This window comes from Cnephaeus nilssonii (assembly GCF_951640355.1).
Source record: "Cnephaeus nilssonii genome assembly, chromosome: X".
Taxonomy (NCBI): Eukaryota; Metazoa; Chordata; class Mammalia; order Chiroptera; family Vespertilionidae; genus Cnephaeus; species Cnephaeus nilssonii.
This window is the reverse complement of record NC_137071.1, coordinates 49,167,052-49,189,821: the sequence shown is the minus strand read 5'-3', so window position 1 is coordinate 49,189,821 and position 22,770 is coordinate 49,167,052. Positions and strand designations below refer to the sequence as shown.

Here is a 22,770-nt window from a genome sequence, read left to right as displayed (position 1 = left end):
ACCAAACTGGAATTACAACTAAAATACAGAGAACTTGCCGAAAACGGTTTGGCTCAGTGGATAGAGCGTTGGCCTGCGGACTCAAGGGTCCCAGGTTCAATTCCAGTCAAGGGCATGTACATTGGTTGCGGGCACATCCCCAGTAGGGGGTGTGCAGGAGGCAGCTGGTCGATGTTTCTCTCTCATCGATGTTTCTAGCTCTCTATCCCTCTCCCTTCCTCTCTGTAAAAAATCAATAAAATATAGAAAAAAAATACAGAGAACTTCCTGAATAATCAATGGAAGACATGCAGAAGAGAAACCTGATAATGGAGGACCTAAAGTGGAGACCTTATAGAGACTGATAGGAGGGGCGGAGGTGTGAAAGGGCTGGCCTGATTCCCAAAGACAGCACCTGAAGTTCCTGAGACATATCTCAGCTATGGGGGGTTGTCACTGAGAACTTTGGGGTCTAATCTCCAAGCTGGGACCGCCAGAAGAGAGCACCACAACTGAGAAGGGTACCCACATAACATCTGGTTGTGAAAAGCAGCCGGGTTGCTGTCTGCCAGGGAGAGATGGCTGGAAATTCAGGCACCCTCTTAAAGAGCCAACCCACAAAATTCCCTGTGAAGCCACCCACCTTGTGTTCTGGCAGAGGTACAGAAGAGTGCACTGGAGCTGTGTGAGCAGAAGCCAGGATTGGGGGCTCTGAGGTTACAGCTCAGAAAGCAGACACCCTGGTTTCTGTGCTGAGCCATTCCCGCACACTGCTGAGGTCATCTTTCTCATGCAGCCAATTGTTATACAGACAGTTTTGCTGGGGGGGTGGGGGGGAGACAGCTGACCCATCCTATTTGAAAACACCTTGCCCTATGGTGCAGAGCTTCTGAGGCCCATTAAGAGACTGAGAATAACAATTAACCTCCAGGCAGAAGCAATTGCCCCACCCTGTTGAAAAAAACTCTTACCACACCTGTGGATGATTGCCAGAGGGCAATTCCAGGTGGAATCCTATCAGTCAGTAGGCAGAGGAGGTCTCTGAGGATTTGAGTATCTGCCTGATCTAATTAGGCAGAAACAGCGTTTGACACTGTCCTGCACTAGAGATTGAGAGGCATACCAGGTCTACCTAATATGGAGTCACAAGCCCAAACAGGCAGCAAAATAAGGAGACAAAGAAACAACCCTCAAATGAAAGAACAAGAGAATTCTACAGAAGAGATAAGTGAAATGGAGATAAGAAATTTATCTGATATAGAGTTCAAAATAATGATGATAAAGATGCTCAACAGCATGAGAAAAGATATAGTAACTATGAACACAAAGATAAAGAATGACAGCACAAATAAAGAACACATTGGAAGGAATACACAGCAGATTAGAGGAAGCTGAGGATCGAATCACTGAATTAGAAGACAGGGTTGAAAAAAATCACTCAATCAGAGAACCCAAAAGAAAAAATAAGTTGAAAAACAGGATGACAGCTTAAGGGAGCTGTGGGACAATGTGAAATGTAACAACACTAGAATAGCAGGTGTGCCACAAGAGGCAGAAAGGGAGAAAGGGATAGAAAACATGTTTGAAGAAATAGTGGCAGAAAACTTCCCTAAACTGGTAAAGGAAAAAGTCACACAAGTCCAGGAGGCACAGAGAAACGCAAGCAAGAAGAATACAAACAGGCCCATGCCCAGACACATCATAATTAAAATGCCAAGAATTAAAGACAAAGAGAATCTTTTAAAATTTATTTACTAGTGGCCCAGTGCATGAATTCCTGCACCTTGAAAGGAACTGTGGGACGCGAGGCTGTGGTGGGCACAGGGGTGAGTCTTGGCCCATCCTCTGTGCCTCCGCCCGGCCCCTCCTGCCACAGCCCTGCTCCCAACAAGCAGGACTGGCACCAGCAGCAGGTGCAAGTGCCAGGCGGGACTGTGGCACATGGGAGCAAAGAATTTTCAGTAAACCACCGAGGCTTACCCTGATGACAGCGACCAGCACCCTGCCTTGGTCTGGCGCCCCCATCACCTGCTCCACCATCCCTCCACGGCTGACACCCGCCATGTTCTGTGCGTGCCCCCGGGTGGTCAGCTCACATCATAGCGACCGGTTGTTTGGTTGTTCTGCCGTTTGGTCTATTTGCATATTAGGGTTTTATATATATAGATTTTTTTTTGACAAAGAGAATCCTAAAGGCAGCAAGAAAAAAGCAAACTGTTACCTACAAAGGAATTCCCATAATGCTGACACCTGATTTCTCAGAAACTTTACAGGCCAGAAGGAAATGACATGAAGTACTCAAGGTAATGGAAAGCAAGGATCCGGAACCAAGATTACTATAACCAGCAAGGCTATAATTCAAAGTAGACGGTCAAATAAACAGCTTTCTGGACAAAAAAAAAAAAAAAAAAGGCTAGAGTACATCACCACCAAGCCAGCATTACAAGAAATGCTAGAGGGACTACTGTACCAAGAAGAAATAGAGAGAGAAACCTAGGCATGCAGAATTAAAATGGCAATAAATAAGTACCTATCTTATATAATAAAAGGCTACTATGCAAATTGACTGAATGGCAGATCGACTGGTCACTATGACGCGAACTGACCACCAGGGGGCAGACGCTCGATGCAGGAGCTGCCCCCTGGTGGCCAGTGCACTCCCACAGGGGGAGCATTGCTCAGCCAGAAGCGAAGCTCACGACTGGTGAGCACAGTGGCGGTGGCAGAAGCCTCTCCTGCCTCTGCGGCAGGTGGACATCACCCGAGGGGTACTTGACTGTGAGAGGGTGCAGACCGGGCTGAAAGACTCCCCCCAGTGCATGAATGTCGTGCACCAGGCCTAGAGTCAATAATAACTTTATGAAAAAATAAATAAATAAATAAATAAATTAATTAATTAATTAATTTAAAAAAATAACCTTATGCCCAGCCAGCATGGCTCAGTGGTTGAGCACTGGCCTATGAACCAAGAGGTCATGGTTCGATTCCTGGTCAGGGCACATGCCCAGGTTGTGAGCTCCATCCACCGTGTGGGGCGTGCAGGAGGCAACCAATCAATGATTCTCTCTCACCATTGATGTTTCTATCTCTCTCTCCCTCTCCCTTCCTCTCTGAAATCAATAAAAATACATTGAAATAATAATGACCTTAAATATAAATTGATCATCAAAAGACATAGGGTAGCCCTGACCGGTTTGGCTCAGTGGATAGAGCATCGGCCTGTGGACTGAAGGATCCCGGGTTCGATTCCGGTCAAGGGCATGTACCTTGGTTGCGGGCACATCCCCAGTAGGAGGTGTGCAGGTGGCAGCTGATCGATGTTTCTCTCTCATCGATGTTTCTAACTCTCTATCCTTCTCCCTTTCTCTCTGTAAAAAAATCAATAAAAATATATTTTTAAAAAAAGACATAGGGTAGCTGAATGGATACAAAAACATGACACAACTATATGTTGACTACAAGAGACCCACCTCAGAACAAATGACACAGGATGAGAGTGAAGAGATAGGAAAAAATTTTCCATGAAAATGGAAAAGAAAAAAAATATCCGGCAAAATAGACTTCAAAATGAATGTCATCACAATAGACAACAAAGGTCACTACATAATACTAAAGGGATAAATCCTACAAGAGGATATAAACCCTGGTAAACATATATGCATCCAATATAGGAGCACCAAAATATATTTTAAAAAAACTTCTAGAGGATTTTAAGGGATAAATAGACAACAATATAGTCATAGCATAGTACTTTAACACCCCGCTGACTTCACTGGATAGATCTTCCAGATTAAAAATTTAGTAAGGAAACATTGACTCTAAAGGACACACTGGATCAGATGGATTTAATAGGCATTCATAGAACATTATACCCCAAAGCTGCAGAATATACATTTTTCTCAAGTGCACATGGATCATTCTCAAAGATAGACATGTTATGACACAAAACAAGTCTTTTCCAGTTCAAGAAGATTGAAATCATATCAAGCATCTTCTCAAATCACAGTGGAATGAAATTAGAAACAAATACAATAAAAACACCCCAAGACAATCAAACACATGGAGGCAAAATAGCATGTTGTTAAACAATGAATGGGTTACCAACAAGATCAGAAAAGGAATAAAAAACTTCCTGGAAACAAATGAAAATGAACACACAACAACCCAAAATATCTGGGATACAGCAAAAGCAGTCCTGAGAGGGAAGTTCATAGCACTACAGGCCTACCTCAAAAAACAATATAAACTAACAATAAACTATTTAACCCTACAACTTAAAGAACTAGAAAGAGAACAACAAGAAAAGCCCAGAGTAAGTAGAAGGAAGGAAATAATAAAGATTAGAGCAGAAATAAATGACATAGAGACTTAAAAAATACAAAAAAATAAATGAAACCAAGAACTGGTCCTTTGAAAGGATAAACAAGATTGATGAACCATTAGCCAGACTCATCAAGAAACAAAGAGGACCCAAATAAATAAAATAAGAAACTAAAGTGGAGAAGTAACCACTGACACCCCTGAAATACAAAGGATTGTAAGAAAATACTATGAACAGCCGAAACCGGTTTGGCTCAGTGGATAGAGCATCGGCCTGCGGACTCAAGGGTCCCAGGTGCGATTCCGGTCAAGGACATGTACCTTGGTTGCGGGCACATCCCCAGTAGGGGGTGTGCAAGAGGCAGCTGATCGATGTTTCTCTCATCGATGTTTCTAACTCTCTATCCCTCTCTCTTCCTCTCTGTAAAAAAAAAAAATCAATAAAATACATTAAAAAAAAAAGTGGACATACAGATGGCCAAAAGACATATGAAAAAATGCTCAAAGTCACTGATCAGCCCTAGCTGGTTTGGCTCAATGGATAGAGCATCGGCCTACGGACTGAAGGGTCTCGGGATCGATTCTGGTCAAGGGCACATGCCTGGGTTGTGGGCTCGATCCCCAGTAGGGGGTGTGCAGGAGGCAGCCAATCAATGATTTTTATCATTGATATTTCTATCTCTCTTTCCCTCTCCCTTCTCTCTGAAATCAATAATATATATATATATATATATATATATATATATATATATATATATAAAATAAAAGTTTTATAAAAATAAAAGCCACTGATCATCAGAGAGATGCAAATTAAAATGACAATAAGTTATCACCTCACACCTTTTCAGAATGACTACCATCAACAAATCAACAAATGATAAGTGCTGGTGAGGATGTGGAGAAAGGGAACCCTAATACACTGCTAGTGGGAATGCAGACTTGTGCAGCCATTATGGAAAACAGACAGTATGGAGGTTCTTCAAAAAATTAAATATGGAACTGCCATTTGACCCAGTGATCCCACTTCTAGGAATATATCCTAAGAAACCTGAAGCACCAATCAGAAAGAATGTATGCACCCCTATGTTCATAGCAGCACAATTTACAATAGCTAAGATCTGGAAACAGCCCAAGTGCCCATTAGTAGATGAGTGGATAAAAATGCTGTGGTACATTTCTACCATGGAATACTATGCAGCAGTAAAAAAGAACCTCTTACCCTTTGAGACAGCATGGAGGGACCTGGAGAGTATCATGCTAAGTGAATTAAGTCAGTCAGAGAAAGACAAGTATCACATGATCTCACTCACATGTGGAATCTTAGTACCAAAACAAACTGATGAAAGGGGTGAATCCAGAGATATGGAAGTATATAATAGAGTGCAGAATCTCAGAGGGAAGGTGGGGGTGGGAGGGTGGGTGGGAGGTATTCAACCAAAGACTTTGTAAGCATATATGCATAACCCATGGACACAGACAATAAGGTGGTGAAGGCCTGGGGCAGCGGGCAGGGGGTCACAGGGTGGGGAGGTTACAGGAGGGGGGCTGGAAGGGGTCAATGGGGGGGGGAAAGGGGACATATGTAATACTTTCAACAATAAAGGGTTATATTTAAGTAAAAGAGTTGCAAGTACAGAGTTCCCATATGATTGAACATTTATATTGTTTTCTTTTATCTTTTTAAAGGTGAGAAAACTAAGACCCAGTGACTCAAGAAGTGACTTGTCCAAAGTCAACTGGCTAAAAAGTGAGCAAAACTGAGTTTAGAATCCTGGTTTATCTCTCCAGAACCCACTCATTTTTATGCAACCGAGCTGTCTCTGGATTAATAATACACCATTAACCACCCCCTAGATTGTTTCTCCTTAACTTGAAACCAGGTATTCTCCACAATCAGAGTGGCCAAGGGTCCAAGCAGGTGTTGAGAAGGGCAGGCAATATACAAAAAGGTACCCTAACTGAGATTGAACAAATTGAAAATGCAAAGAGAGAAACAGGGGCATATAAATAAGCAGAAGGTGGAAGAAGGGTGCACAAAATACTGGTTAAGAGAAAGAGAAAGCTGGGCTTGAGAAACTGGGAAAACTCTTGGTATTATCTCCATGTATAAGGAGAGAGCAAAGATAACCTCAAGGCCATGTGGGGAGTCAGGAAGGATAAGGTTTCTGACAAAGTAAATGAGACAAGGGAGGATAAAACTCCCTGTAAGGCTAGGAAAGGCTTAGTGTGGGAAAGAAGAAAGGCCCAAAGCAAAGAGGCAGACTGGAGTAGGCACGGAACACCAAACCTTGTTTCTAAATCTGTGGCAGGACTCCTTCTAGCCTGAGCCTCCACTAGTACCTCGGATACTAAACACTCTTCAGCCCCAGGGGTAGGAGGAGCAAAGTGGGGAGCGGGGATTGTAAAGTGCTCAAACTATAATGGAGACTGAAAATGGATCCTGGCACACATTTTTTAAAGCCAGTAGGCCCAATGCTAGTGCCCCTTCCCCCTACCCCACTTATCCAGCCCCAACCTCAGCCACACCCACATTCTAAGGACCATCCAAGAGGGGAGCGTACGTGCGCGTGCACGTGGGTGCTCGCGCGTGTGAGAGGCAGAGGGACAGAGACTTAAGACAAAAAGAGACTGGGAGAGAGAGAGTACGCGCCTGGGAGAGGGAGAGGGAGAGGGGAGTGGGGGGAGGAGAGGGAGAAGGGAGTGGGGGGAGGAAACAGGTCGACCGGGATGGAACGAAAGAGGGAGGGAGACTGAGACAGACGAGAGAGAGAGAGAGAGAGAGAGAGAGAGAGAGAGAGAGAGAGAGAGAGAGAGAGAAAAGAGCTACGGGCCTTGATGAGGAAATCTACTGAAGCGATAACGCAGGGAGCCCCTGCGGGAAGACTCTGGAAGATCCCAGAACTTACCCTAAGACCCTTGAGGGAGTGGGGGGGTGGGGGCGGGGAGAGTGGCTTTGCAGGACCTGGTTTTGGAGTCTTCTGGAAGTAACAGTTACTGCATAGGCGTTGTTACTAAGCCAGAGCCATTTAACCCGCCCTGGGTAGCTGGAGAGCAAGCTCAAAACACCCCACAACTATGACTCTCAGAATGGTTGGGGGGGAGGGGGGCCGGGGCTGCAGACGAGGGGAGGAGGAGCACGTGAGGGCTGGGTCCCTACCTCCCCTCACCCTCTGCTGTCACTCATTACCCCCAACAGTCGCCCAGGGGGCGGGCCCCGGAGAGGTGGGGTTGGGGGAAGGGTAATCTTGGCAGGCGCTTGCTGCATGGCGTAGGTAGGGACTGCTGAGGGGGACGGACGCCGAGGGATTGAACACGAGTGGGAAGCGAAGAGACATGGGGAGGGGGAGGGGACCGGGAACCATTTGAATGAGAGGAGGGGATCGCGGGTAGAGTGGGCTCCAGGAGGTATAGGGCGGGCACGGGTGTGAGGGGGGCAGACTCTTGAGCCAGGTAAGGGAAACAGGTGAGTTGATCTTTTTTTTGTGGCTTAGTGTACTTGGCCCTTCGGCGGAAAGGGGGTGCCGCCTTTCCCGGGGGCGGGCTTCAAGGCTCCAGAGCCTATCTTTTCCTCTTCAACTAACGGGGCCCCGGGCGGGGGCTCAAGCTCCATCTCCAACAACTAGGCTCCACTCCACAATTTCCAGGCGGCCACTGGGCTGGGAGTCTCGCGCCGGGGGCCGGCGCTGTCTCGCGAGCCCCCTCCTGGAGCCAGCCAATGGGGTTGGTTGCTGGCGCCGCCCGCCCGCCTGGTGCAGAGCGCTAGGCGCTGCGAGCTGCGCTGCCATTTAAAGGGGCCGCGACCCCTGTCCCGGCTGCTGGGGAGGGAGGTGGAGAAGGAGCGCGGGGCCGTCTCTGTCTGCAGTTCTAGGCTTATAGCCGTTACACTAACCCTGCCGCAGGTAGGGGTCGGGCCTGATCTAGCCGAACGGAACCTGCAGGCGGGATCTTGAAGAAACCGGGAGGGGGGTCTGAGAGAGATCGTAGCTCCAAAATGTCTTCCTGTAAATGCCTGAGGTGGGGGGTGGGCAACAGGAGAAGGAGGACTGAGAGAGCTATAGGGAAGGGTGACGAGGCTGAGGAAGTGGGCGAACTGAAATGAAAGGTAACTGGGGGGAGGGGTTAGGAAGGGCAATTTGTGGGGGCGAGGAAAGGGCTGAGGGAGGGCCTTGCAGCGCGGTGAGGGGGGTGGGGCCAGACAGGGTAGGTAGAGACTGGAGAGCTGGGGGGCTCTAGGAGCGAGTGGAGGGGGTAGAAACTGATATCGTGGGGGCGGGAAGGCTCCTGGTGGGTACGGCCCTAGGCGACTCTATTAGGGCGTTCAGCCTGAGTTGGGGGGGGGTGAAAGGTAAAGAGGGAGGGAAACTGGGAGTTGCACTGGGGTGGTGGGGGCAGGCGGGCTGATACGGCCAACGACTAACTGCCTGGCGAGTGTGGGCGCAGGGCCAGGGCGGGGAACGCCTCTCCCTACAGGGGGCGCTGTTTGTGGTGGTGGTGGGGGGGAGTGGTCATTTGGACTAAGCCTGTAGAAATGCTCGCCGTTTGTGGTGGGGGCTGTTCATGAGAAATTCGAGTGGATGATGGGGTGTGTCCCAGAGCCTATATAAGAAGGAATTCTGGCGAAGACCACCTCTTCTGCCCCCTCTTCTACCCCTAATCTACAGCCCATATCCAGCCGTCCTCATGGACCCCAGTGATTTCCCCAGTCCGTTTGACCCATTGACCCTGCCAGAGAAGCCCCTGGCTGGAGACCTTCCAGTAGACATGGAATTTGGAGAGGATCTACTGGAATCTCAGACTGCCCCAACTCGAGGATGGGCCCCCCCTGGCCCTTCTCCATCCTCAGGAGCCCTGGACCTGCTTGATACCCCTGCTGGCCTGGAAAAAGACCCTGGAGTTCTGGATGGAACCACTGAGCTGCTGGGGCTGGGGGGGCTGCTCTATAAAGCCCCCTCCCCCCCAGAGGTGGACCATGGTCCTGAGGAGACCCTTGCATGGGATGCAGGAGATCAGACCCTAGAGCCTGGACCAGGGGGCCAGACCCCTGAGGTGGTGCCACCTGACCCAGGGTCTGGGGCGAATCTCTCTTCACCCGAGGGGCTACTAGAATCTTTGGCTCCAGATTCTCCAATAAATCTTCAGTCCCCACATATTGAAGAGGAGGAGACCACCTCCAAAGCTACAGGGAGAAGGGGCTCCCCTGGGCAGGAGGAGGATCTTCCCCAAGGGCAGCCACAGAGCCCAAATGGCCCCCCCAGCCCTTCAGTGGGAGAGACTCTGGGGGATGGAATCAACAGTTCTCAGGCCAAACCTGGGGGCCCTAGCCCCCCTGCACACCCTTCATTACCAGGTAGGTTGTCTACTCGGCTGGAGAATCAAGGTTGGAGAGAGGGTGTGAGTAAGGAGGGGCTGCTGTGTATGTTTGGGGAAGAAGGGGAGGAGGAGGAGGAGAAGGTTTGAGAGATGAGAGGATGTGTATGAAGGAGTTGGGGGTTTGGGAGGGAGAAATAGGGGTGGTGAAGATTAAGGAAGGTAGGGGTGGGGGGAAGCTCAGCTGCTGTGGAGGAGGAATAGAGGTGAGGTTTCAGGTGGGTTAGAAAGTGAATTTGGTGGGAGAGATTCCCTTTTTCATAGGTGAGTGGTTTTTTGGTGCCAGGTCCTTCAGGATTTGGGGAGGACTCCAGGCTTCTTGGTTCTAAGATCTTTCCAGATGGTTTGTTCTAAATGAGAGTGGAGATTCCGGGTTTTATGAATGATGACTAGGTTCTGGAGCCTCTGGCAGCATCATGAATTCAGGGGAATGGTAGAAATGCAGGGCCTAGGGTTGAGTCTCTGATAGGGGAGGGACAGCCTAGACTTGGAGAGGCTCTAATTTCTCCCCTGTTCTGCCTAGTGGTATCTCTCCCAGGCTGTGACCAGGGTCTTAACGCTTATATAACCATCTGAGTCCAGAGGACCTACCTTCTCCCCTTGCTACCTACCTTTGGGGGATTGCATTGGTTTTTGTTGGCAAACTATAAATTTTGGATGAAAGGTATGTTACCTCTGCTTCCTTGACTCCCAGTGATTGGGACAGAAAGCTGGTAGGAAGAGTAGGATTTTTTTTCCTATGGAGAGTAGCTGCACCACCACCCTCCCCTTAGTGCAGAGCTTGAGGTAACCCTGAGAGGGGCCCCAAGAAGGCACTTGAGTTTTTCCTTTCAGTTTTGAGTAAGTTCTTCCCCAGGAATGAAGTTGGTCCAGGAAGGGGGTGTGAGGGCAGGTTGAAGATTTAGGCTGCTTTCTGCTTCCTTTGCAGGAGATGGCCTGACTGGGAAGGCGAGTGAGAAGCCGCCTGAGAGGGTGAGGGGGGAGGGGATTGGAAGGAGTCTGGTTCCCCCTATATCTCTAGGAAGGACAGACCCTTCATTTTCCCTCCCAGATCTTCAGAGGGTGTGTGTGAGGAGAGTTAGGAGGAGGGAGGGAGCCCTTATGTCTACTGCTTCTTAAGGTCAAGTCCAGCCTCCTTTTCTCCCCTCCTTCTATGGGCTGGGCCAAGGGTCCCTACTCTCCCTTCTCCCTCCTATTTCTGTACCCCCCTAAACCCTGTGCTAGTGCAGCTGGCCCTTTAGCCTGTCCCTGGTATCAGCTTTCCTTCCCTCCCCATGTTTCCAAGGTACAGAAGAGAAGTGAGCGCGTTAGAAGAGTAGAACCTCCAAAACCTGAGGTTGTGGATTCCACTGAGAGCAGTGAGTAGGACTTGAGGAAATGTGACCCAGTGGGATGAGTGGGAAGTGGCTGCCATGGATCTCCTGGCTCCATGCAGAGTGTGACGTGCCTATCTGTGCTCTGGGTTGGCATGGGAACCAGGGGCAGTGGAGGTGATTGAAAACAAGAGCAGTGAGAATGGAGTTTCCTGTTTCAGCTCTGCAATCCCTGTCCCGAAGAATCTTCCCACTTAGAGCCCCTCCCTAAGGGAGAGTGACACTAGTGACTTAAGTTATCAATGTGATGGGGTGGGGGAGGAAATAAAGGCAAGAACTGAGGGGATCCCAGGAGCAGTAGAGCTACCTGTTGGTCAGGGGATGGTTGGAGACATGGTCTGGTAGCCTTTTCTCATGCCCCCCCCCCCTTCCTCAGTTCCAGTATCAGATGAGGATTCTGATGCCATGGTAGATGACCCCAATGATGAGGATTTTGTGCCATTCCGGCCCCGGCGCTCTCCTCGCATGTCCCTACGCTCCAGTGTGGCACAAAGGGCCGGGCGCTCTGCGGTGGGCACCAAGATGACTTGTGCACATTGCCGGACACCGCTGCAGAAGGGGCAGACGGCCTATCAACGCAAGGGGCTGCCTCAGCTCTTTTGTTCCTCATCCTGTCTCACCACTTTCTCCAGAAAGCCCTCGGGCAAAAAGACCTGTACCTTCTGCAAGAAGTACGTGAGGGTACTGGGGTGTGGAAAGGGCAGGCATCAGGCCAGGAATAATGGGTGAAACAGAGACTATGTTGGCAAGAACCTAGTGGAACTCAGAGAGAGAGGCAATTTGGGTAGGGGCTCGGAGAGCATTTGCTCTGTGGTCCTTGATCCCAGGGGAAGGCTGGAAGCTGATGAAACAAATGAATGTTCAAGCCTGTTCCCATCTGCAGGGAGATCTGGAACACCAAGGACTTGGTTGTGGCGCAGACTGGTTCAGGAGGCTCCTTCCACGAGTTCTGCACATCCGTCTGCCTCTCCCTGTATGAGGCCCAGCAGCAGCGCCCAATCCCCCAGTCCGGGGATCCTGCTGATGCTACTCGCTGCAGCATATGCCAGAAGACTGGAGAGGTGAGGAAGCTTGATGGGGGCTGGTGTACAGAGCCTGGCCAGTCCTGACCTGCCCCTGCAATCCTGGGGCTGCAGGGGCCAGGCCCTGTGGAGGAGGGGTGTGGGGAGGAAAGGCATCCATTGTGAGGGAGTGTATTCAAGATTAGAGCTTCTCTAGGATGTGTGCAGCTGGCCTTCCTTGCCTCCCAGGACCTCACCATCAAGTCGGCAGCCTGATGTGCAGGTTGGGGGGGTCCCTGGGTACAATGTATGCTGTGAAGGTGTAGGGTGAGGTTGGGTGGGCTATCCTTGCATCGGGGTGGGTGGTGGTGGTCAGGCCCCAGCTCAGGATATGTGTGTGTGTGGCAGGTCCAGCATGAGGTCAGCAATGGCAGCGTGGTGCACCGGCTCTGCAGTGATTCTTGCTTCTCCAAATTCCGGGCCAACAAGGGACTGAAAACCAACTGTTGTGACCAGTGCGGGGCTTACATCTATACCAAGACCGGGACCCCTGGCCCCGAGCTCCTCTTCCATGAGGGCCAACAAAAGCGGTTCTGCAACACAACCTGCTTGGGGGCGTACAAGAAGGTGGGGCCGAGGGAGTAGTGCATTAGAGGGCTGTGGAAGGGGGTGCGGTTCTTGGGTGATAAATAAAGGTGCCTGATGGGTCGAGGCTGGGAGGAATAAAACAAATAAAGGGGGTTTCAATTGTATCTGTTATGTTTTATTTTTTGAAGCTGGCTGGTAGATACACAGGTCTTTGTTATATCATCATCTATACTTTTTTGTATGCTTGAAATATTTCATGTTTTAAAAATTTTAAAAATAAAGTGAAGGGACAAATCCAGCCTCAGCCTCTCCTTCCCCATCCTCACAGAAAAACACACGTGTGTACCCCTGTGTCTGGTGCAAGACCCTGTGTAAGAACTTTGAGATGCTATCACATGTGGATCGTAATGGCAAGACGAGCTTGTTCTGTTCCCTCTGCTGTACCACCTCTTACAAAGTGAAGCAGGCAGGGCTCACTGGTAGGTGCAAAGCCCTCTTCTCTGAGACCCCTGCTGGCCTTCCTTCTACTCCCCCCCCCATCTCATACTCCCCTCTTCTAAAGTAATCCCTGCTACCTGACCTCAGCCCCAACCACGTCTTCCCGTGGATTTCCTGTTCCATCTATCCATCTCTGCACTGCCTTACACCTTCTGTGCTCTCTCTCTCTCTCCTCTCTCTTTCGCTCTTCCTTTCTCTCTATGCCCCAGGCCCTCCCCGACCCTGCAGCTTCTGCCGCCGCAGCCTCTCTGACCCCTGTTACTACAACAAGGTCGATCGCACAGTCTACCAATTCTGCAGCCCCAGCTGCTGGACCAAGTTCCAGGTACTTCAGACCCTGGACCAGGGATAAAGGGTGTGGTGCCATAGAGAGGGTATGAAAATCGGGGTACGTAGGCCTGGGCAAAGCAAAGAACAAGCCTGACCTCCCCTCCCCCCCACCACCACACACTTCTTGCCCCTCCCTTACTTGTCTTCCTTCCCTCCAGCGCACAAGCCCCGAAGGGGGCATTCACCTGAGCTGTCACTACTGCCACAGCCTCTTCAGTGGCAAGCCTGAGGTCTTGGACTGGCAGGTAAGACCCCCACCCTGCCCATATCTTGCCACATGACTAGACATCTGTCTGAAGGGGTCCTTCCACTTGGCTTTTGCCAGGTCCCGATGTCACAGCACTCTCCTCCCTGCCCTGTGACCCAATCTTAGGACCAGGTGTTCCAGTTCTGCTGTCGTGATTGCTGTGAGGATTTCAAGCGGCTTCGGGGTGTGGTGTCGCAGTGTGAGCATTGCCGGCAGGAGAAACTCCTGCATGAGAAACTCCGGTTCAGCGGGGTGGAAAAGAGCTTCTGCAGCGAAGGTAAGGAAATGGAGAAGGGGTCAGAGGCCTTGGATCACACAGCAGGGAGACTGGCAGAGAAAGGATGAGGGCTTGGGATGCGGTCTTGGGGCAAGGGCCTTCTACTCAGGATGTGCGGGCCCTTGTCCATCCTAAGGCTCAAGAGACTGTTGGGGAGAGATTTCAGTTGTACCACCTTGAAAAAAGGTAGGTCTCACAGCCATGGAGATTTCTGTGTCTCTGGATTCTTTCCAGGCTGTGTGCTGCTGTACAAACAGGACTTCACTAAGAAGCTGGGACTGTGCTGTATCACTTGTACTTACTGCTCCCAGACCTGCCAGCGTGGAGTCACCGAGCAGCTGGATGGCAGCACCTGGGACTTCTGCAGTGAGGACTGTAAGAGCAAGTACCTGCTGTGGTACTGCAAGGTAAGGGGGGGGACAGAAAGGGTGGAGACGGTAACAGGGCTGTTGTGCTGTGATCAGGTGTGGGCCAATCTCCAGGGAGGGGGCTCCAGCTGACTAGCCTCCAAAGGAAGAGCTTACTTATCCCAGGGCAAAGGGCTCAGCATGTTTTAGGGATGCAGGTCTGATCATCCTGTCAATACCCACAGGCTGCCCGGTGCCATGCCTGTAAGCGACAGGGGAAGCTGCTAGAGACCATCCACTGGCGTGGGCAGATCCGTCATTTCTGCAACCAACAGTGTCTGCTGCGCTTCTATAGCCAGCAGAACCAACCCAACTTGGACACCCAGAGTGGGCCCGAGAGCCTCCTGAACAGTGAGTCCCGGGCAGGAGGCACTCTGTTAGAACTAGCCTGGACTCTAATCCTGGCCCCAGCCCCTCTCTTCTTCTTCTTTCATCTCATCCCTGGCCAGAGTGCCTGGTACTGTGCTCTCTTTTAGCTTCTGGACTGTGCAGATACTAGGGGGAGTCTTGTTTAAAGGTTTCCAGAGCTACCTTCCACTGATTTTCTATAATGGATGTATTTTTAGGGAATGGGTACCAGGTAGGATGGGGCATGTGGGGACTGTGGTTAGTTTTCAGAGAGAAGGAAGCATCAGCATAAGCTCTGCCTTTAGTGAAACTGAAGGCCATTATTGTTTCAAGACTATTATCCTGGCTGCTCTGGGGTACTCCAGGGGTACCAAACTCCTGAAGGCCATGAAATGAAAGAGCTCAAATTATGGGTCATTGGGGAAGCTTAATCTTTTTCATTCTCTGTGTCAGCCAGGGCAAAGAATCTTGTTGGCCACTGTTTCTGGGGCCTAGAGAAGACTAGGCCTGGGATGGTAAGGAGGAGAAATTCTAGACTTCCTGTTCACATTTGATGTATCTCTTAATGAAGCTCTCCTGGAACAGGATGATGAAAATGGAGAGCTAGTTCCACAGAGGAAAACATTCATTTGTTTTGATCTACAGGTCAGTCTTCTGAGGCAAAGCCCCAGACACCCTCTCAAACCAAAGTGGAGAACAGCAATACAGTGAAGACCCCAGAGGAAAATGGGAATCTGGGCAAGGTCAGGGCAAAAGCCAGGGGGAAGGATGGTCTCAGAGGAGGGTCTAGCATTTGGTGGCACTAACGTTCCTTTGTCTGCAGATCCCTGTGAAGATCCGGTTGGGTCCCACTGCTTCTACTCCTCCTCCCTCTGCACCACCCCCAGCCACGCCCCGCAAAAACAAAGCTGCCATGTGTAAGCCTCTGATGCAGAATCGGGGGGTCTCCTGCAAAGTGGAGATGAAGTCCAAAGGGAGTCAGACAGGTGAGCCAGGGTACCTAGATACCACAGGCTTTATTTTATAGTTCTAGGCCTGCAGCCCTGTGCCTAGGAGCTAGACAAGGGGGTTTCTTAGGTGGATGAAGTATCATGAATATGGTTATCCTAGAATCACAGAGTTGACTCTCTACCTTTGATGCAAGGGCCGTTTTGTGACAATGAGCTTTGGGGATGACAGGCAAGTATCAGGTAGTGGGTCAGATGTGACCCACCTAACATGGGCTCTGAAAAGACCCCTTTCTTGTCAGCAGAAGAGTGGAAGCCACAGGTGATTGTGCTGCCTATCCCAGTGCCCATCTTTGTGCCAGTGCCTATGCATCTGTACTGCCAGAAAGTCCCAGTGCCTTTCTCAATGCCCATCCCGGTAAGTTTCCTGTCCAGAATTGACCCACCACTGTCCCTTACTCTCACCACCTGTCCCTCTCATCTACTGGTTTGGTTCTTGGGCGTTTAGTTGGGATTTATGTCTCCAGGTACCTGTGCCCATGTTCCTGCCCACTACCTTGGAGAGCACAGACAAGATTGTGGAGACTATTGAGGAGCTGAAGGTGAAGATCCCTTCCAACCCCTTGGAGGCCGACATCCTGGCTATGGCAGAAATGATTGCAGAGGCTGAAGAGTTAGACAAGGCCTCATCTGACCTTTGTGGTATGCCATGGACAGCAGCAATGAGGGAGTCAGGGTTTTACTAGTCTGTCTCTGCCTACGTGGGGGGAGTGGTTGGAATCAGCCCCTGGAAGCCTGTGAGGGAGCTAGGTAAGAGCTGCAGTGACTAAGCCAACTTCTCTTCCTCCCAGATCTTGTGAGCAACCAGAGCGCAGAGGGACTTCTGGAAGATTGTGACCTGTTTGGGCCAGCTCGAGATGATGTCCTGGCAATGGCTGTCAAGATGGCCAATGTCTTGGATGAACCTGGGCAAGATTTGGAGGCAGACTTCCCCAAGAGTGAGTGGAATTCAAGGCATGCCCACTGGGTATGGTAGCATTTGTGCCATAAGGAAAGGAGTGTTTTTGTGTATGACCTGGAGCATGAACCTAATGGTGCTCCTTGTGACCACTGACAAAAGGCTGTCAAGGGAGTAGTGGCAGAGATACTGGAATAGATGCATGATTTTACACTTGAGTCTTGTTTTGTTTTATTTATTTATTTTTAATATATTTTTATTAATTTCAGGGAGGAAAAGAGAGGGAGAGAGAGATAGAAACATAAATGATGAGAGAGAATCACCGATCGGCTGCCTCCTGTACGCCCCACACTGGGGATCGAGCCCACAACCTGGGCATGTGCCCTGACTGGGAATCGAACTGAGCCACACCGGTCAGGCTTGTTTTGTTTTAATTGTGGTAAAACACATAATATGAAATTTACCACGTTTGAGTGTGCAGTTTGGTAGTGTTATGAGCTTTACCATTGTTGTGAATTTTTGCATCTCTGTGCCTCTGAGCCTGTTCTTCATCTGGCTTTGCTGGTTCCTACTGAGTGCAATTGGAGCTGTCTCAGAAGCTTTTCTCAAGTCAGGTGTGCAAGTAGCAGGGATGGGGTGGGAGGGCTACAGTGTTGAGATCTTAAAAATCAGTTTACTTCCTTTCACCTCTAACAGATCCTTTGGACATTAACCCCAGTGTAGACTTCCTCTTTGATTGTGGCCTGGTAGGGCCTGAGGACGTGTCTACTGAACAAGACCTTCCCCGAACCATGAGGAAGGTGAGGGCTGGGGCTGCCGTATCCACAGAAGAGGGATGGAGGCTCAAACGGCCAGGGATGGGGTGCTTTCATAGCCAAGTCAGCAGCTTTACCTTCCCTGGCTGACCTCCTTTCTCCATCATTCAGAGCACAAACTTTGCTCTCTCTCCAGTTCCCGAAGTAATCAGAGCTATTCCTGGGGCTCTGTGCTTCCATAGCTGTGTTCTGACATCAGTCCCCCATTCCCCTGCTGATAAACACTGTCCTGACTAGTTTCCATGGTGTTCCTGACCTTATCTCCTTGAACCCACCTCCTTTCTTTTCCCCTCCAGGGTCAAAAGCGGCTGGTGCTTTCAGAGAGCTGTTCCCGGGACTCCATGAGCAGCCAGCCAAGCTGTACTGGACTTAACTATTCATATGGTGTCAATGCTTGGAAGTGCTGGGTACAATCAAAATATGCCAATGGAGAAACCAGCAAGGGTGATGAGTTGCGCTTTGGCCGTAAGTACCCAGGGGAGGGAGGCGGGGATGGGAGGAGGAGGGGAAGGGGAAAGGAGCAGGGCTGTGATTCAGCTGAAGATGTCTATGAATGATAATGCTGTCATTATGTAAAGGGTATCCTGTGAACATTGGGAGGAGTTGCAAAATAAGGGGAGATGCTGTCTATATTTCAAGGCTTAGGGCTCTTTTGGCAATTGGTGGTTTGTTCTGGAGCTGGACATGACTAAGTGATGAAGGAATTAATGGTGGAGCTAAATGAAATTCTCAATGTGAAGTTTTCTTACTCCTATCCACTTTCACTACATATCACTGCAGCGAAACCTATGCGTATCAAAGAAGATATTCTGGCCTGCTCAGCTGCTGAGCTCAACTACGGTCTGGCCCAGTTTGTGAGAGAAATCACTCGACCCAACGGTGAAAGATATGAACCTGACAGCATCTACTACCTGTGTCTTGGCATCCAACAGGTACCCCTTACACACCACCTCAGTTGTAGTCACTTTCAACACAGCAACACAGCAGGCAAGGTCCCAGCAGAAATTATTCTGTCCACTCCCTGGTCCTCACTTTGTCTGCTATCCTAAGCAGGCAATCTTTTGTCTCCTACTCCAAGCAGGACAACACATGTCAATACTCCTCTAAAATCGAAGCTGTGTCCCAGGACTGTTGGCCAAGGAGCCGTCTTCATTGCTCTCTGGGTCCCCTTTGTAATCCTCAAACCCATTCCAGGAGGGGAGGGATGGGTAGAGCTGGGCTCCTTGGGTGGTGGGGTAATGTTTAGTACCCACTAGGAGAGGTCAGCCATGCATCATTACCTGACAAGGGGTCTGTGCTTGTGAAGAAGCTGCTGTGATACATCTCTTCCATGCCTCCTCCTCTTCCAGCAAGGCCTTGGTGCCTCAGAGTTGTAGGTATATCTGGGGAAAAGCACTCTGGGTCATGCAATTGAGCAGCTATTTACCACCATCTCCTAATTATCAAGGTTGCTGTGCCTGGGGCCTTTGGTATCACTGTCTTTTCTCTAGGACCTAGAGTCTAGCTTTATGTGTGTCTCTTTTTCCTTCTCTAGTACTTGCTGGAAAATAACCGAATGGTGAACATTTTCACGGACCTTTACTACCTGACTTTCGTTCAAGAACTCAACAAATCTCTGAGTACCTGGCAGCCCACACTCCTTCCAAACAGTAAGGGACAGGGACTTAGCAACCCCTATACCCTTCTCTCCATTCTTCAGAGACACCATCCCAAAAGTCCCAGGCTGTTTGGTCTGCCACTCTTCACAGAGAGTCTGAGGGCAGGAGCATGTAGCTGGGTGCCTCGGAGTTGAGAGCTTGAGAACGCAGAGCCCCTGTCCTTGAACATGAGGAGGGGATCAAGACTTAAGTCTGAACAACTATTTCTGGAACCACAAAAGGTGGCCTGAGTTTGGGTGGTAATTGAAAAAAAAAGGAAGAAGTTGTGGGACTCCTCAAAGTTGACATCTACCTGCCTATAACTTGTGGGTGATGAGAGAAGCTCCAAATGCAGGTAGAAGCTATATAAAAACCCATCTAGTCCTATTGTGTAATACAGCAGGGTGTCAGGGTTTTGTGCACAGTGGAAACTTACTGAACAGAAATACTTATGAGCAGAATGTCTGGGATCAGGGCTTGGGTAGTTGCTCGCTCCTGACTAGCCTCTCCTTGACCATTGCAGACACAGTGTTCTCCCGAGTGGAGGAAGAACACCTCTGGGAGTGTAAGCAGCTGGGGGTCTACTCACCCTTTGTCCTTCTCAACACCCTCATGTTCTTCAACACTAAGTTTTTTGGGCTGCAGACGGCTGAGGAACACATGCAGCTCTCCTTCACCAATGTGGTGCGGCAGTCCCGCAAGTGCACCACCCCCCGAGGCACCACCAAGGTGGTGAGCATCCGCTACTACGCCCCTGTCCGCCAGCGGAAAGGGCGAGGTATGAGGCTGCCCCTCTTTTGCTTTCCTCCCTCTCTGCTCTCCTCTTCTATGCTCCATTTTAATTACTAGGTTGGCCCTCTCCTTGATCATTGTCTTCCCTGACCTTCCATTTGTACATTTGCAGAACAGGTAAAAACAGCCAGTCCTTCAACCTGATGATTAGTGGCTGTTGCATAAATAGGAGGTCACCCAGCTGCCTGCTTCCACCTTTCCCCATTTCAAGGCAGTTGACCTTTTCTACTTTTGGCGGGGTAGTGGACAGGTGGGAAGCTGTTGGGTGTATTGTCTGTTGGGAGAGAGTTGACAATGAGACAGTCGTTCCATGGTTCTTTGCTGTTGGGCATTATAAGGACGGCACCTTGATTTCTGTTCTGGCCCTGAAATCCTGACCTGTCTGAGTGCAGTTCCCACGGTTCCTTCTTGGAACCTGAGCCTCTAACCTGGACTAGTTTAATGGGGGTTAGGTCCATCATGCTTTTTTTTTTTTTAATCCCAGAAGGTAAGCCCATCCTTGCAACAGGGCAAGATTGTAAAGACTTAAACAATGTGAATAGGATAGGGGGAGTGGGTTACAGAGCATCACCCTGCAGTTTGGCTGGTGTGGGAAGACCTACTGACTCTTCTGCCTTTATTTCTTTATGAGCCTGTATTGTGTGTCCTGAGGCCTTCCCACTGTGCACCTAGAGTGGCTTGTTGAGACTGTGCTTTTAACAAGTCTGAGTCATTTGCCTCCTCTACAGACATGGGTTCTGGGAAGCGGAAGAGAGAAGATGAAGCCCCTATCTTAGAGCAGCGTGAGAACCGCATGAATCCCCTCCGCTGCCCTGTCAAGTTCTATGAATTCTATCTCTCAAAATGGTGAGTTGGCAGGTTTGCAGAAATGGCATTAGCATGGGGACCCATGGGATCCACTTTGCCTCAGTACTAATCTGTCCCACCCCACCATTGCAGTCCTGAAAGCCTCCGGACTCGCAACGATGTGTTCTACCTACAACCTGAGCGGTCCTGCATCGCTGAGTCACCTCTCTGGTACTCTGTGATCCCCATGGACCGAAGCATGTTGGAGAGTATGCTCAATCGCATTCTAGCCGTGCGTGAGATTTATGAGGAGCTGGGTCGTACTGGGGATGAAGACCTGGACTGAACCCATCTGTATCCATCTTTCACACCAGTGTCTGGCTTGTCACCACGTCCCACAGGGCGACTGGCCCAGGAACCAATGCTACTCATTCTGAAGGGCCATGAGTGCCCTTTTCTACTCATCCATTCCCTGCCTTCCCTAGGAACTCCTGGCTTTTACCTTCTTCCAAACCATTTGACAACCGCGGGGCCCCAGTCCTCTCTACTCGAGGGCTGATCAACTAGTGATAGGCAAAAACCAGCTAGGCCATTTTCTTTATGCTTCAGAGTAAACCCCTTCTCCTGGGGCCAGACTCTGGATGGAGTGTTAATAGCTCTGGTGATCCTGTTGGCTTTAGGTTTCCTGACCCATCCCATATAGGTTACTAAAGCCCCTTGTTCCTAGATTTGGCCAAGGGAAGAATCCAGCTGCCTTCACTGCCCTGTGCCCACTCCTTTCTCCATTCTTCCCCAGTACCATGCTAAAGGGGCTTATATGAAAGATATGAAAGAAACTCTGAAAGTAACGAGGGGGACCATTTACCTAAAACACAGAACTTAGATACTCTTCCCCTCCCCTGAGATAACTGGTTGTTGGAACCCCCTGGCCACCTTGTTCCCCTCCCTACTCCTGCAAGCACCAATCCTTGGTGCTGCAATTGAAAAAAAAAAACTTCCACATGCTTTCTTTTCTTTAAAGGCAGAGAATGACTAAGTATGGGGAGCAAACTGCTGTCCCCTTGGTTTATGTGTTTGTCTTTCTCTGCCATCTTAGGTTGATATGAGCCATGTGTCAACATGCTTAGCCCCCTTCTGTAACTGCCTCCCTTTAGTTCAATGGACACAGTTCCCAAGGCAAAAACCACCTTCTGATTTGGGTTGGGGCTGGGTTCCCCACTCTTGTTCTTACCCCATTAAAAGAGCCAGGCCAAGCCTGTGGGGACCTTGGGTCATACAGGATGGGAACTGCAGTTAAAGAATAGGGAGGAGCTGTGGACCTGTGTCCTGCCTCCACTGCCTACATCTACTCTCTTCCCCATCTTGCTTTTGTAGTTCCAGAAAACTATTAGTGTCCAGCAAAGGGGGTACCCAGTTCTGTTCCTGTTGGCTTTGCTGTTTCCTAGCCTCCTTTTTGTGTTTTTAAAACTGCTACCAGTTTAGCCACTGTTTAAATTGTATATATTGTTCTGCGGTACCTGGCCTATCCCTTCAGTGAGCCATGCCCGCCCTTGTGTTGTAGTGAGAAGCTGTTGTCACGACTAACCTTCTGTCTCTGGAATTGTTTGTTTCAAATAAAGAGTTAAAATTGTCTCTTGCCTTTTCCTGGGGAGGAAGAACAGTGTTTGGAGAGGTGAGGGATATGTGGAAGCCATGCCAGACAATGTCAAATCTTTTAGGGCGTGAAGAGAAGTGTCCTACCTCAGTTTGAGAATCATTTTTACCTACCTCACTGAATGAATCCACTTGGAATATGGTCCTTTTCATAACAAGTTTCCAGACACAAGGGAAAAATGTATTCCATAGCTAGCTATTAAGTACCTACAATGTTTAAGGACCTAGATTCAGAGAAGACAAAGATTAATTAGACCAGGATCCTATCTCTAGCAGGTTCCCAGGCTAAAGGGGATAGGAAGAGATAGTTGTAAGATGCAGAAAGAAATATATAGTGCTGTGGGAGAGTAGAAGAATAAGGAACTCACTTTAAGGTTATAGGGAGGTTAGACCTGGCCCGGTAGCTCAGTTGGTTAGAGTGTCATCCTGATATACCAAGTTTGTGGG

At 49.5% G+C, this 22,770-nt stretch overlaps 1 protein-coding gene across 6 annotated transcripts; it reads left to right on the top strand.

Moving 5' to 3' along the window:
• The first annotated feature begins 7,527 nt into the window (after positions 1-7,527).
• ZMYM3 (zinc finger MYM-type containing 3) lies at positions 7,528-22,300 on the top strand. 6 transcript variants are annotated; one of them, XM_079765978.1, is made up of 25 exons: positions 7,528-7,571; positions 8,961-9,646; positions 10,595-10,638; positions 10,952-11,024; positions 11,416-11,710; positions 11,923-12,100; positions 12,449-12,667; positions 12,957-13,107; positions 13,336-13,451; positions 13,615-13,701; positions 13,830-13,980; positions 14,215-14,387; positions 14,573-14,738; positions 15,381-15,478; positions 15,559-15,721; positions 15,985-16,100; positions 16,210-16,384; positions 16,534-16,680; positions 17,337-17,440; positions 17,752-17,920; positions 18,236-18,387; positions 18,990-19,104; positions 19,616-19,870; positions 20,613-20,730; positions 20,824-22,300. In XM_079765978.1, the coding sequence occupies exons 2-25, from the start codon at positions 8,980-8,982 to the stop codon at positions 21,014-21,016; spliced, it is 4,125 nt and encodes a 1,374-aa protein (XP_079622104.1). In that variant the 5' UTR covers positions 7,528-7,571; positions 8,961-8,979; the 3' UTR covers positions 21,017-22,300. The 6 variants fall into 6 exon arrangements, with proteins under 6 accessions (XP_079622104.1, XP_079622107.1, XP_079622106.1 ...); XM_079765981.1 differs by lacking the exon at positions 7,528-7,571 and adding an exon at positions 7,758-8,198 and having other exon boundaries at positions 10,958-11,024; positions 15,988-16,100; XM_079765980.1 differs by lacking the exon at positions 7,528-7,571 and adding an exon at positions 7,758-8,198 and having other exon boundaries at positions 10,958-11,024.
• Positions 22,301-22,770: the final 470 nt, after the last annotated feature.